This window comes from Dama dama, chromosome 11 (genome assembly GCF_033118175.1).
Source record: "Dama dama isolate Ldn47 chromosome 11, ASM3311817v1, whole genome shotgun sequence".
In the NCBI taxonomy this organism is placed as follows: Eukaryota; Metazoa; Chordata; class Mammalia; order Artiodactyla; family Cervidae; genus Dama; species Dama dama.
The window spans coordinates 66568214-66582958 of record NC_083691.1 but is presented as its reverse complement, the minus strand read 5'-3'; the positions used below and the strand labels follow the sequence as shown (position 1 = coordinate 66582958).

General features: G+C 35.1%; 1 protein-coding gene across 5 annotated transcripts in view; it reads right to left on the bottom strand.

The window, feature by feature from the left end:
• RTN4 (reticulon 4) overlaps positions 1-14745 on the bottom strand; it is a 69494-nt gene that overhangs the window by 30027 nt on the left and 24722 nt on the right. Inside the window, exon 1 of one of the 5 annotated variants that reach the window (XM_061155434.1) lies at positions 4197-4375. The exons of the other annotated variants lie outside the window; for them this stretch is intronic. Coding sequence (XP_061011417.1) covers positions 4197-4230 — 34 coding nt within the window. The 5' untranslated portion in view covers positions 4231-4375. Of the gene's footprint in view, positions 1-4196; positions 4376-14745 lie in introns of those variants that run through there. 5 annotated transcript variants of the gene reach the window in all.

Genomic DNA, 14745 nt, shown 5'->3' with positions numbered 1-14745 from the left:
TCATATCAATGTATGACAAAACCCACTGAAATGTTGTGAAGTAATTAGCCTCCAACTAATAAAAAATAAATAAATAAATAAATAAAACAATGTAGAATGTTTTTAAATGAAAGGTATTTCCCCATTTAGTGGGAGAAAAGTGATTATAGAACAAATCGTACCATACATAACCCCCAAACACATACACCCTAACTGTTATTATTTTTTGGTGGAATAGGGTTAGGGTTAGGGTGTATTACTGTATTATTATTACTGTTAAAAATACACACCAAAACCACTCTGTGAAGTGATAGCTTCCTTCTTTCACAGACTTTCTAAATTTTCTACAACATACACACACACACACACACACACAGTATAACAATACTAAAGCAGTAACTAGAAAAAATAGCTAATGAATGACTCAACATTGGGTTTCAACTAAGTTTAGGACTGAAAAGCAGGGAGGCTTCCTCTAATCAATAGGTCTCTCAATTGATTAACACCCAAGTTCCCTTCTCAGGATTTTTTTTGGGGGGTGGGTTTAAGTAAGGGGTTAAGTAAAGCATGTTTCAAGCAGCAAGATTCCTTCTTCTCTCTATCTGAATGTCAGTATTAAGCATACGCCTGAATCCACATACTCAGTAACGTTACGCTTTGAAAGAAACTGAAAGTGCCTTAGCAACAGTAAAGAGAGCCCTATGCTCCAGAAATGGTCCTAAGTCAATCTGTCCTGCCTTACAATCAAACTAGGTTTAAATGCTAGAAAACTTGTCCCCATTCTACACAAACTTCTCTCAAGGTTCACTTAGAGCATGTTAACTGCCAAATCCCAAAAGCACTGGTAATAATGGGCAGTGTTGCACATTTCTAAAATTCAGTAGGGTCCACAGCCATTCCTCCATCTTCACATTAAATGACTTCTCTGTAGTGTTTTAACCACCCATTCTATCTTTTCTGGAAAAATCTCTCCCTCCTTAAGATCAGGGAACCAGCACTATCCTGCTTGGACTCTAACTTCCTGATCCTTCCTGGTCTGCACATCCCACCATTTCAATAGGTTTTAGGCTTTCCTTACTTAATCTTCTATACTTTTTATGCTAAAGTCCTCACAGTATTCATCTGTCTCACTGTGCATTCACTTCTCAATTAGCCATTCATCATTAAGCCTGTCATTTCACCAAGCTTCAGTAAGTTTCCAAAATGGAACCTGGCATCGTTTCTACCTACTTTAGCTCTATTTCTACTGACACTAAGGCACGAGCTTTGCCAAAGCTTCACTCTGAAACCTCATGTTGTCTTCCAAGTCCCTCCCTCACCCGAGTCCCACCAATTTATGTCAAATGTCAAGTACTCCTCTCTCTGTTTCTCAAACCTGTCACCCCCTTTTCATTCTTATTTCAGGCCAAGTCTCTCGGCACTATTTGCTTTCAATGTGGGCACAAATACAGTCATCCCCTTCTGCCTCTAAGTTCTTTTCCAATTTACCAAAACAGTCTTTAAAACTTCCAAAGGCTCTTCACTCCTTTTATGATAAAATCCAAAGACTGCAGTGTCTTCTGCAATCTGACCCAGAGTATCTTTTCATAAAACCAGAGAACATCAAAACTGGTACACCAAAAATCATGCAAAAGAGGAAAATGAAGACAAAAATGGTTAAGTTTCTTACTCTGGCCAAAATCACACAGAAAGAAAAATCACAGAAAGAGAAATCTGAAAACATATAGACCGGGGCTTCCTAAATGTGTCTGATTATAACATAAATGGGGTTATAATCCTAGTGTCAAGATGCTTAATATATCGCCACACTCTTCCCCTATAAATTCTGATTTGGTAGACCTGAATAGGATCACAGGAATCCATACAAAAAAGAAGGTAATTCTTCTCTTCAGGGAACTTTGAGGAAACCTGACCTAGATCTTACAAATCTTCTACATTCTTTAATTATACCAATCTTATCTTCCAGCTACTATCCTATAAACATTCTGTTCTACCCAGAAAGCTCTATTATACCTTGTTTACTGATTAAATCATTCTCCCACTCCACCCAAATCCCCAAACCTACCTATTCCTTCTATTTTGGGCTCTTAAAAATCTTAGTTGACTGTCTTAATCAGTGCTTTTCAAATTAACCTCAACAGTCAAGTACTTCATAGATTTCATTTGTTATAAGTATTCCACTTCAAGAACAATAGAAAACCCAATATGAAAAATATATAAAAGAATATAAATGATTAATGTGGGGCTTAGCCTGAAAAAATGTCTTCAATACTAGTTAATCAGCAAAAAGAAAACCAAATTTTAAACACTGAAATCAGAATATCTCATTTCTTTATACCCTTATATATTACCATCATTAGATGTGACAACTGGATGAACAGGGGTGGTAAAGGAGTAGAAAAATATATGTATGAGCTTAAGACTGTTTTTTGTTTAGTATACCTAGAGAGCTTAGATTCGATTCTATCCTCTATCATCACACTTTTCATAAACTGAGGAAAAACTCACTCCATGGTAGTTTCAGCTTCTCACTGATTTCCACTTAAGTCATAACCTCTAATCTGCAACATTAAAATTAGCTGCTGATAAACACTAAAATATAACTTAACAAATGCACAGGAACAATAGGTAAATTTAGTCTTCCCACGCAAAAAAGCCAAAGACAGGCACTAAAAAAGTATCAGGCCATTCCACTTACATACAAAATGAAGCTCTCCAGAGATATTTCAGAATAAATTTGATTTTACATATAGTGCCTGAAAATAATCAAAATAAATCTCTAGTATAAAATGGATTATACTCAATCTTAATTTCTCCAATATAAAAGTATTCCTAAATTAGTTCAGCAAATAACTTAAGATGTTGTTAAATGGTGTAACATTCAAATTTTAATACAGAGCCTTAACAGTTGCTGAGTAGGCTGTGATGTGACTTTTCATCTATTTTTAAAGTCTATATTTATTGTATTGTTACCCCTAATGATGTTTTTATTTAACAAAACCTAATAAAGCAATTTACTTTCACTTTGTAATGCTAATGGTCAGAAGGATGAATAAAAATCCTTCTCTTCATTAAATTCATATGTAAGGAAACCATAAAAGTAAAAAAATCAAGCTATATTGTTTTTTGTTCTTTAAGTGTTAACTATAAACTCTTTCCAGTGTTTCAATATGACCTCAATCTTAAGCTCACCTTTTCCCCACAATACTTTACTGACCAAATTTTTAAAGATATTGTAATTAGCTCCACATACTGCTTTTAGAAACATTTACCATCAATCCTGCTAACAATTCTGCTATAGAAATACTTTTTTTAATTATAAAACTTGAATGTGGCCAAAAAATTGCTTGTGTGGAATGTCTAATTGGACTACTTAAAATTTTTAAGCTCCAACAATTTTTAAGATAATTTATTATAAGGTCAGATATACAGTCTACCACCTTCCTTTTTCCTTAAAATGGCACATTTAACCATCTACATAATAAAATATTTTTTAAATATTCATTACACTCATGAGCTTAAATTCTTACACAACCCAGATCCACTGAGACTTGAAAGGATCTGGGCTTTCAAGGGGGAGGAAAGGGGATCAAGATCACTGATTGGTTATTACAAGGACAAAGGTTACTGACTTAAATATAGACACACAGTTAAAACTACTGTGTATATATTTTAAATGTTTTAAGACTTACAAAATTATAATCTAATTAAAAGGTAACTGGTAATAACTTTAAGGGTTCAATAATATTTCCAAAGAAGAAAACAGGCTTAGTGCAAACACAGAATCTTGCTACCTACAAATCTTTGGATAGAATTTCAACTACACCAAGTCAGCTTTAAAAAAAAAAAATACTGAGTCACAGAAAATATGTCATCATGGAATATAAACATGCCTGTGTAGACTTATCACACCAAAGTGACCAAATGAAATTCTGTTAAAAGTACATTGTTTAAAACATAAAAGATTAAAGAACAGAACCTCATCAACGACAGGAATGCAAAGACGAAATCGAATGCCAGTGAAACAGAACAACATGACATTTTCTCATACACAGCCAAATGCAAAAACACTTGAAATAGCTGTTTTAATCCTTTACTCTTAAACCCTTATGCGACTTCATTTTCAATCCAAAATATATCTAAATTGCAAAGGTTATTCATAGAAATACATTACTGGTCACATAAAAAATGAACAAAAAATTAAAAAGCAGATATACCCTTGTCCTTCCAATTTTTCTTCTGACCGTCCATCTCTTGTCACGATCTGCCCTACAGATGCAATTATCAATTATGCATACCAGCAGAAAAGCTGCAACTGCGAAAATCTACCCCCTGAGACATGAAATACCCGTTTCCTCAACCGAAGCCTGCAGTCTCCTCTGCTGCACTACTGCAGCAGGGCTGAAGTCACCTGACGCCTCCGGGCGTGAGCCGCTGACGCAGAGCAATCTGTAACCAGGCTACGCGCGCAGGGCGGCCGCCTTCTCTCTGCTTATTGTTCTGGTCTTTGGCTTGTTGCTCACACCCAGTGGAGCTACCCTGGTAGGGTGGGGTGCGGTGGGAGGCAAGCTACCAAAAGAAAGGAAAGAAAAGAGGGTTGTTCTTCTGACAGAGTTAATCACTGAATATATCTGTAATACACTTGAAGACCACATACGGTTTTTGTTTATTTCGTGACAGGGGAATTTTGCTGCTGCTTTCCAGCCTCATTTAAAACTTTAAAATCAATGGTTACCTGATAAGATAAAAATAGACTGATCCAAAGAAGGGTAACAGCTTAAATTTCAAGTCTTGTAAATACATTCTCTTTTTACTGTCTCCTAAATTATCAGCATTTTGCACCCTTATGAGGGTATGACAAGGGAATCTCAAAAGTTAAATTATTACTGTTTCTTGAATATAAATTATTCAAATAGAAAAAAGCTTTTATTCTATTTCAGCAATCTATTTCTAATGTAATACTATTTTTTTCTTCTTTTGCAATTACAGAAATCCAAAGACTTGCAAATATACACTTATTCATCATCACCACCTGCTCCAACTCAATCTTTCAATAAATATCTATTAGACACCACTGCAGGTACTATTAATAGACTCTTTGCTTGAGAAGAAATATTCACATGCTAATTATATCATTTGCTTTGGGAAAGTGACCAAAATAAAATTTTACTGATAAATACAAAAACAAATCTAAGGAATTTCTAAAATTTTTATTATAAAATTATAAAACTGACATTCATTCCAGTACAGAATATTTTATCTTTACTAACATTTCACAACTGGTTTAACTAACGCTATCATTTGACTTTAGCAGGAAAGGCAACATATATTTTTAAATGCTTTATATGCTGAAGTATAAAGAATGGTGCCTATGCAGGAAACTACATACTTCAGAAGAGTAGCTACACTGAAATAGTATAACATATATATATTATATGCTTTATATATATGTGTGTGTGTGTATATTAGAACTTTCTGTAAAACTGAGGCTACAAAAAACCCATGATCAGATCAAAAGTGGCCTGAATAGAGAACTCAGTTCTTTCCCTCTCTGCCTAACTCCAAACACAAATAAAGCGAAGCAATTTTTAAAGACAGTCTAGTATTCTCAGATCAAAAGTTAATATTTAACTTTAAACTCTCCTCACTGGACCCTTGGATAATGTGATATTTGAGAACACTATCACCAAGTCTCACGGCTGAAAATCTCTGGCCTCTTCGTTCATTAGTTATAAACCCCAAACTATTCACTAACTATGTAACATTTCCAAAGTAGTATTTTCTAATAATGAATTCCTTAAGACTGAAGGCCAGTAAATACTTTAGCATTAGAATAATGCACTCAAAAACATCACCCAAACACTGTTTTCAAGTCAGAGATTACTACACTAATAGGAGAGGGAAAAAAGAATTCTTAAGACAAAAGGTGTTTACCATTCATATTACTCACATCTTCTGGTACTTGACTTGGTTCACTCTAGATTTCAGACAGTAGAGGTCTGTATTTTGGAGTAGGCAGCAATATGTGAGCTGTAAGACCTCCCAGGCCACCTCCTGAAAGATATTCCTCCTTTCCCATGTCTTTCCTTCCTCTAATTCTGAACCCCAGAAAAACTCAAGTTTTTGTTTTGCTTTGTTTGCTTTGGGATGTTTAGAGATGAAGGCAAATAAGGTGAGAAAGAAGGGATCATTTGGGTTGAAGTGCTCCTCTCTAAATTGGCAGTTGCTAGTATACAATTCTTGATAACTAAAAAAATTACTTTTACTTTCCAGCAATGGATAACAGGAATTTGTAATAAAAAAATTATAGTTACAGAGTAGTTTTAAACTTACTTCAAAATTTATTCTGAGCTCTACCAAAGTATGAAACTAAACATATGTCCCATTACTGAAAGGGATTAAATTATAATGCTTAACACCATATGCTGTAACATAATGCCCTCTATGGACTAAATTATAGCACTTCAGCATTAACTACTGAATTGAACCTAAGACATGAACAAAGACTGTATTCTAGAAAATGAACAAGCTAAAAATAACCAAAAATTAATGAACATTCTAAGGTCTATAAACAACTTCATATAAGCTGCTAAAAATGAATACTACAAACCATAAAGAAATTGAAAGTGACACTATTCAATGAGAACTAAATAAATGTTTATTTCTTATATTATAACCCAAAATAGACAGATATTACAAGAGATCCAAAGCATTTTAAAATTTGGAATTAAATAGTCATTAGGTTTTGAACAAATCTTTGAAAACTTTTTTAAGTTTTCGCTAAATACATGTTTGGGGACTTCAGGGTCACTTCATAATGTTTATCATAGCATGATTCAACCATTTGGTTTGATTCAATAGGTTGTCCCTAAATTCAAAATCCTCTTATATATAAAGTCATTTTCAAAGTCATTTCTTAGTGTGAAGCAAACATGCACAACTCACTAAACTCCTCTTGCCCAGCTGAATACAGTGGATTACAGAAGATTCCACAGATACCCTTTTCTGTCTCCAACACTAGATGGCACCAACACCCACAGTACAGTTGACTGTTCAACCCAAGACATGCAATCTGGTAAAAACTACTCAATTTCCCAGCTCTTTCCCAGGATTGACTGGCAGTCAGGAACTAGATCAGAGTACCATGGAAAAAGGAAAATAACTCCAACACCAAAAAACATGTGGAATAAAACGATCTCTGACCAGAATTCAAAATCAATTTCGAACAGATCAGAATAAAGAAAGAAAAGTGAAGTCGCGCAATTGTGTCTGACTCTTTGCAACCCCATGGACTGTAGCCTACCAAGTTCCTCAGTCCATGGAATTTTCCAGGCAAGAGTACTGGAGTGGGTTGCCATTTTCTTCTCCAGGGGATCTTCCCGACCCAGGGATCGAACCCGGGTCTCCCGCATTGCAGGCAGACACTTTACCGTCTGAGCCACCAGGGAAGTCCAAACATAAAAATGAAGCTATAAATTAGTAAATAAACTAACTACTGCTACTGCTAAGTCACTTCAGTCATGTCCGACTCTGTGCGACCCCACAGATGGCAGCCCACCAGGCTCCCCCACCCCTGGGATTCTCCAGGCAAGAATACTGGGTTGCCATTTCCTTCTCCAATGCATGAAAGTGAAAAATGAAAGTGAAGTCGCTCAGTCGTGTCCGACTCTTAGCGACCCCATGGACTGCAGCCCACCAGGCTCCTCCATCCATGGGATTTACCAGGCAAGAGTATTAGTGAAGATGAACGTGTTCATATTTATCGATTATCTGTATTTCTTGTATGAAGTGCCTGATCCCCCTTGGCCCAATTTAAAATTTTAGTGGATATTTTCAGATTTCATATGGGAATATTTATAAAGGTTATATATTTATAAAGGTTATATATTTATAAAGGTTAATATTCCCATGTGAAAACTGAAAATATCAACTAAAATGTAAAGTAAAATAAAATTTAGAAAACTAAGGGAAAACTATAAAATGACAAAAATTTGCATCTTTGTACTGTATACAAAGAACTCTCAAAATCAGAAAGAGGTGATTCTAAATTTTAAATTGGGCCAAGGGGATGATCAAGCACTTCATACAAGAAATACAAATAATCGATAAATATGTGGAACATGTTCACCTTCACTAAAAATCAAAGATCAACACAGCAAGATAGTTACTTTAACCTGTCAAACTACTAAAGATTTAAAAAAAAAAAAGCCAGATACACAATGTCTGGAAGGATACTTAAGAAACAAGTCCTAGTAAATGACTCTAGGAAGGTACACTAGGCAGCTGGTTAAGACAGGGAAAAGACTTACTGTAATTGTACTTTTTGAACTTTGTATAATGTGTAAGTCATTAACTATCAATTTTTGATAAAAATATTAATAAATATTAATTGTTGGTAATCCACAGAGCAATGGGCTTTCTTACTATTAGAAGGGAAAAAATTAGTACAAGTCCTGACAAGGGATTAATATCCAAAATATACAAACAGCTCATGCAGCTCAATATCAAAAAAACAAACATCCCAATCCAAAAATGGGGAGAACTCAACAGACATTTCTCCAAAGACGATGTAAAGATGGTCAACAAACACATGAAAAGATGTTCAACACCGCTAATTATTAGAAAGATACAAGTCAAAACTACAATATCACCTCACACCAGTAAGAATGGCCATCATTAAAAAACAAAAAATCTACAAACAATAAATGCTGGAGAGAGTGTGGAGAAAAGGGAACCCTCCTACAGTGTTAGTGGGAATGTAAACTGGTACAACCATTATGGAGAACAGTATGGTGGTTCCTTAAAAATCTAAATATGGAACTACCATATGACCCAGCAATCCCACTACTGGGCAAATACCCTGAGAAAACCATAATTCAAAAGGACACATGCACCACCATGTTCATTGCAGCACTATTTACAGCAGTCATACATGGAGGCAACCTAAATGACCGTCAACAGAGTGGATAAAGAGGATATGGTACATATATACAATGGAATATTACTCAGCCACAAAAAAGAACGAAATCATGCCAGTTGCAGCAACATGGATGGATCTAGAGATCGTCATACTCAGTGAAGTAAGCCAGAGAAAGACAAATATCATATACTGCTTATGTGCTTGCATGCTAAGTCACTTCAGTTGCGTCCAACTCTGCGAGATCCTATGGACTGTAGCCCGCCAGGCTCCTCTGCCCATGATTCTCCAGGCAAGAATACTGGAATGGGTTACCGTGCCCTCCCTCCAGGGGATCTTGCCAACCCAGGGATCAAACCCACACCTCTCACATCTCCTGCACTGGCAGGCAGGTTCTTTACCACTAGCGACACATGGGAAGCCCCATATTGATTATATGCGGAATCTTATTTTTTTTAAAAAAAAAAGGTACAAATGAACTTATTTACAAAACAAAAATAGAGTCAGACATATAGAAAAGAAACTTATGGTTCCCAGAAGGAAGGAATAAATTGAGACTGGAATTGACATATACATACTACTACATATAAAATACATAATAATGATCTATAGTATAGCACAATGAACTCTACTCAACACTCTATAAAGACCTATATGGGAGAAGAATCTATAAGAGAGTGGGTATATGCATAACTGATTCACTTTGTTGTACACCTGAAGCTAATACAACATTGTAAATCAACTATACTTCAATAAAAAATTATTTTGCAAAAAGTTAGCCCAATGTCTGAGACACAGTAGAAGCTCAAAAGGTATTGTGTTCACTATACCTAATTTGCTATGCAACCTTGGGAAAGTTTCTTAACATTCCTGGACTTAGGTTTTTTCATCCCTTAAGTGACTACCTCTTTCAGATTATGGTGAAGACTAAATGAGATGACTTATGTGAAAGTTCTTGGTGCTTAAAAGATTTCCCATAAATGGCAGTCCCTCCTTTCCAGGTAAAATGCAAATAATTTTGCTTTTCTTGGCCATTCAAAATACTCAGTTTAAAAACATCCCAAGCAGGAAGAAAACCTAAAAGTGAAAGCAAACTAAAACAAATCTAACTTTATTTCACAAGAGTAGTATAACCACACTGGAGTGGGGGAAAGTGGAAGGAAAAGGCAAAATAAAACCAATCCAAGTAACTGGGCAGGGCTGAGGAAGGTCAGTTTGAAAAATAATCCTCTTCATTATTTTATTATAATGATATTATAAAACATTCTAAGACTATTTTAGATGTATGCAAGGATTAAACAAATTAGTAAGTGTGAGGAGTCAGGTTCTCTCTATAGAAAAGTGTTAGTCACTCAGTCGTGTCCAGCTCTCTGCAACCCCACGGACTGTAGCTTGCCAAGCTTCTCTGTCCATGGAATTCTCCAGGCAAGAATACTGGAGTGGGAAAGCCATTCCCCTTCTCCAGGGGATCGTCCCGACCCAGGGATCGAACCCGTGTCTTCTGCATTACAAGCAGATTCTCTACCATCTGAGGGAAAATACAAATGTGAAATGAGGGAAGCAAGAAACAGTACTCTAGGAATGTTTTGGATCTGGGAAGTATATACAAACTCATGACTTCATAAATACATGGATGTACTTATGTTTATTCATATGTGCGTATACAAGTATTTCCTCCCTCTGTCCATTGAAAGGGCTAAAATGCACAGATCCCACAGGAACAAAGTACAACTCTTCGTACTTTGCATCCAGCTCTTGATCACTGAAAGGAATCAGGGACCCTTGGAGAAATTGCTGACTTTGTGGCTGGGACAAAGTGGGCAAAAGATGAGCCTACAACATTTCATTATGTTAGAAAGTAGGAAGTGTTTCCCTCTTCACTCAAAAGGATAGCTGCATGTCACTGAGCCAACTCGAAGGGGAGCCCTTCAAATCTGGGGCAATTTATAACCAAACTAATTTACGTATGGTAATGATTTATAAACCATTAGGGGAAAAGAGAAATTCATGGATCCATACTGATAGTTAATTAGCCAATTAATGGAAAAAGATTTCTTGCTAAGAGTAGAACGCCAGAGTTGATTGACAAATGTGGAGGAAGTTTTAGAACTGGAAAATCATCTTTTGCAAATTTAGTGATAAAGAATAAATCAATCAAGATTCATCAATAGACACTAAATCTAGGGAAAGAATTTTAATAAAGGGCAGGATATTTGCAGTGTCACCCATCAGCTGTCACGAAGGACAATAATTATATAAGAAAATCAGGAACCCCTAAATTAACGTCATCAATGAAGGACTGATGGATAGTAGGTACCTCCAGATTGACATCATGAGACGGGCACTACATCATCTTCATTTTGGCCATGAATCATAACCTCAATCTAATCACTAACAAACATTACACAAATTAAAAAAAAAAAAAAAAAAAACAAGGAATTTTCTACTAAAAAGAGAGAAGGGAAAGAGCCTGTGTTCTTCAAAAGTGTTAGTCATAAGAGAGAAAGACTGGATATGCTGCAGATTAAAGGAACCAAAGGCAACATAACAACTAAATATAAAACTTGGCTCTAGACTGAACCTTGCAATAGAGGACACTAGGTCAACTAACAACTGGAATATGAATGGTGGATTAGAAAAAAGTACTGTTGTCAATGTAAATTTACAAAGTTAATAGCTGTACTGAGGTTATGTAAGGGAATATCCCTTTTTGAAGTATTTAGGGGTAACACAGAAAGTACAGAACTTATCTCATGGGCTCTGGAAAAAAGGATGTATTTATGTATCCATTGTCTAGTTATTTATCAAAAGAGATCATAAATAATAAAGCCAATAGGGAAATGTTAGTAGGTAAACTTAGATGAAAAGTATAAGACATTCTTTGTACTTTTATTTTTGCAATTGTTTTTAAGTTTGAAATTACTCCCAAATGAAAGTTGTTTTTAAAAAAGCAATTATCTTAAAAACTCAAGTGATACCATAGGTTTTCTAAAACTTCAGCTTAATTCCAGTCACAGGAAATGTAGCCCCTAAAGTGTAATAAACCCTCTTTTAACTGATTGGTTTTTCATTTTAGTTCTGAATAAACCTGATGTTTCTTTTCACTGAGTCCCTCATGGCCAGTTTGCAAATTCATCTGTCCCTAGCTTTGAGTGAGTAAGTTTCTACATACTGACCATAATACCCACACATTACCCCCAAAATATCAAAACAGGATCTGGAAAACTTTTATCATATTTATATAAATGGGCAAGTCTATATGTTTACTCACATTTGCTAACTCTAACTTTTAAAGTAGCATCTCTTTGTGAAGCCATTCCTAATATCCCAAGGTAGAGAGAGCCTCTTTGTGCCCTTCGTACTGTTAATGATCTTCCAATCATTATACATTTATATCCCTGAACTGTCACTGTATGCCAAACTGAGACTTCCATTCATCTGAGAAAAACATTTCAATTGTCATCTGCTAGTGCTATCAGTTAACTATTCAGAAGTTTCACTATATGGGTCTAAATTTAGTAGTATAAATTTAAGCAATTATTAAAATATTTTAATTTAGATATTTATATTTAAAATAAGTGGAAAGTGAAAAATTAAAATGCCAGTGATAATCATAATATATCTTGAGCAAAAAATGAAAACCACCAAGGTACCAAAAGCATAAATCTTTAGCCACAAATCTTTTTTAAAGTAAATAAAGAACATATATGAAATGTTCAGCCTCTAAATAATGAAGTACAGTGAAGCAAAAAATAACATAATGAACGTTCGTAATTATGAACTGAGAGACCAGTATTTCCATTTCATGATGAAGATTCATGATGAAGTATATACTCTGAGGGAATCCCCGGTTGTCCAGTGGTTAGGACTCAGTGTTTTCACCACAGTGGGCCGTGTTTAATCCCTGGTCAGGGAACTAAGATCCCACAAGTCATGCGGTATGGCCAAAAAAGTAAAAAGAATATAGCTTGACTGAACCAGATAAAGGACAGGAATATAAAAAGCAAAGAGAAGCTTTAAAAAGCTTCTCATAAGTAATCAAAAAAATTCAAATTAAAACAAAAAAAATGTTTCCTTTATATTTCAAAATGTCAAAAATCATTTAAAAAATAAAAAAGCTACCACTTGTTGAATGCCTAAATATGCCAGGTAATTTCTAGGCCTTTTTAAAATGAACATTTAAGAAACTTTTTTATTTTACAATTCTTTTGGATTAACAGAAAAATCACAAGAATATTACAGAGAGTTAGCATATACCCTGTACTCAGTTCCTTATTGTATTACTATGGTACACTTGTCATATATAATGAGTCGATAGTGATACATTTTTATTAACTAAAGTCCATATATTATTTGGGTTTTCTTAGTTTTCACATAATGTCCTCTTTCTGTCCTACTATTCCATCCAGGGTATCACATTACATTTAATCATCATGTCTTCTTAGTTTCTCAGACTTCATTGTTTCTGATGACCTTGACAGTTCTGAGAAGTACTAGCCAGATTATGTTGTAGGATGTCCCTCTATTTGGGTACAGACTATCAACACAGCTTATCACTGTGGATATTAACCCTGGTCACCTGGCTGAGGTAAGCAGTATTTCAGGCTTCTCCACTATAAATGACTCTTTTTCTCCCTTTTCCACACTGTACTCTTTGTCATACTGAGTGAAGTCAGACAGAGAAAAACAAATATCATATGATACCGCTTTTATGTTGAATCTAAAAAAAAAAGTGTACAAATAAACTTATTTACAAAACTGAAATAGTCTCAGATGTAGAAAATAAACGTGTGGTTATGTGGGGGTGGGGGCAGTTAGGAAAGGGGAAGGATAAATTGGAAGATTGAGATTAACATTTACACACTACTATATACAAAATAGATTAACTAATAAGGACCTAATGTATAGCACAGGGAACTCTACTCAATATGCTATAATGGCCTACATGGGAAAAGAACCTAAAAAAGAGAGGATATATGATATATAGAACAGATTCAGTTTACTGTACAACCTGAAACTAATACAATAGTGTTTATCAACTATATCCCAATAAATATAAAAAACAAAAAACAAAGCAAAAAAATACATTTTGAATTAATTTTATCTAAAAATAGCAACAAGGCATCAAAGTCTGCATCACATTTTGCTCATCTCCTTTGCTGATTAAAATCAGTCTCCCCCCCCCCCCAATTAAAATTGAATCCTGCCTATAAATGTCATTTTAAGAAAACAAGGGGAACAAAATGGAAATAATAAATTATCTGAGCAAGTTTTATTATTTAACACTGATTAATGTCTTCATGTTTAAAAGTATATTCAGTACTAAGACACAGAAATTTAAAAAAGAACACAAAAACTAGAGCACAAACAAGGATGCAGAAAATCATTAGCCCTCTGAGAATAGAGATGACCATTACAACTCCCTTCCTTCTGACAAATTCTCAATTCTTAACTAAGCCTCTCCAGAATTTGATACTGTTGATCAATTCTTCCACCTGTAACCCTTCCCTGTAGTTAATGTCTGTGGCTTTCACTACTGCCTCCAGTCCACAGTAAATACATGCATACAGTTAAGGGCTCTCTCAAGAGCTTCCTATTTATAATATCTCTCATTCTTGGATGTCACATAGGTACCTTAATTACAACATTCTCAGAACTGAATTTTTACTGGTCATCTGGTGACGTGGATGAACCCAGAGTCTGACACGCAGAGTGAAGTATGTCAGAAAGAGAAAAACATATATAAGGAATCTAGAAAAATGGTACTGATGAACCTATCTGCAGGGCAGGAACAGAGCTGCAGTCAGAGAACAGACTTGCGGACACAGTATGGGAAGGAGAGGGTGGGA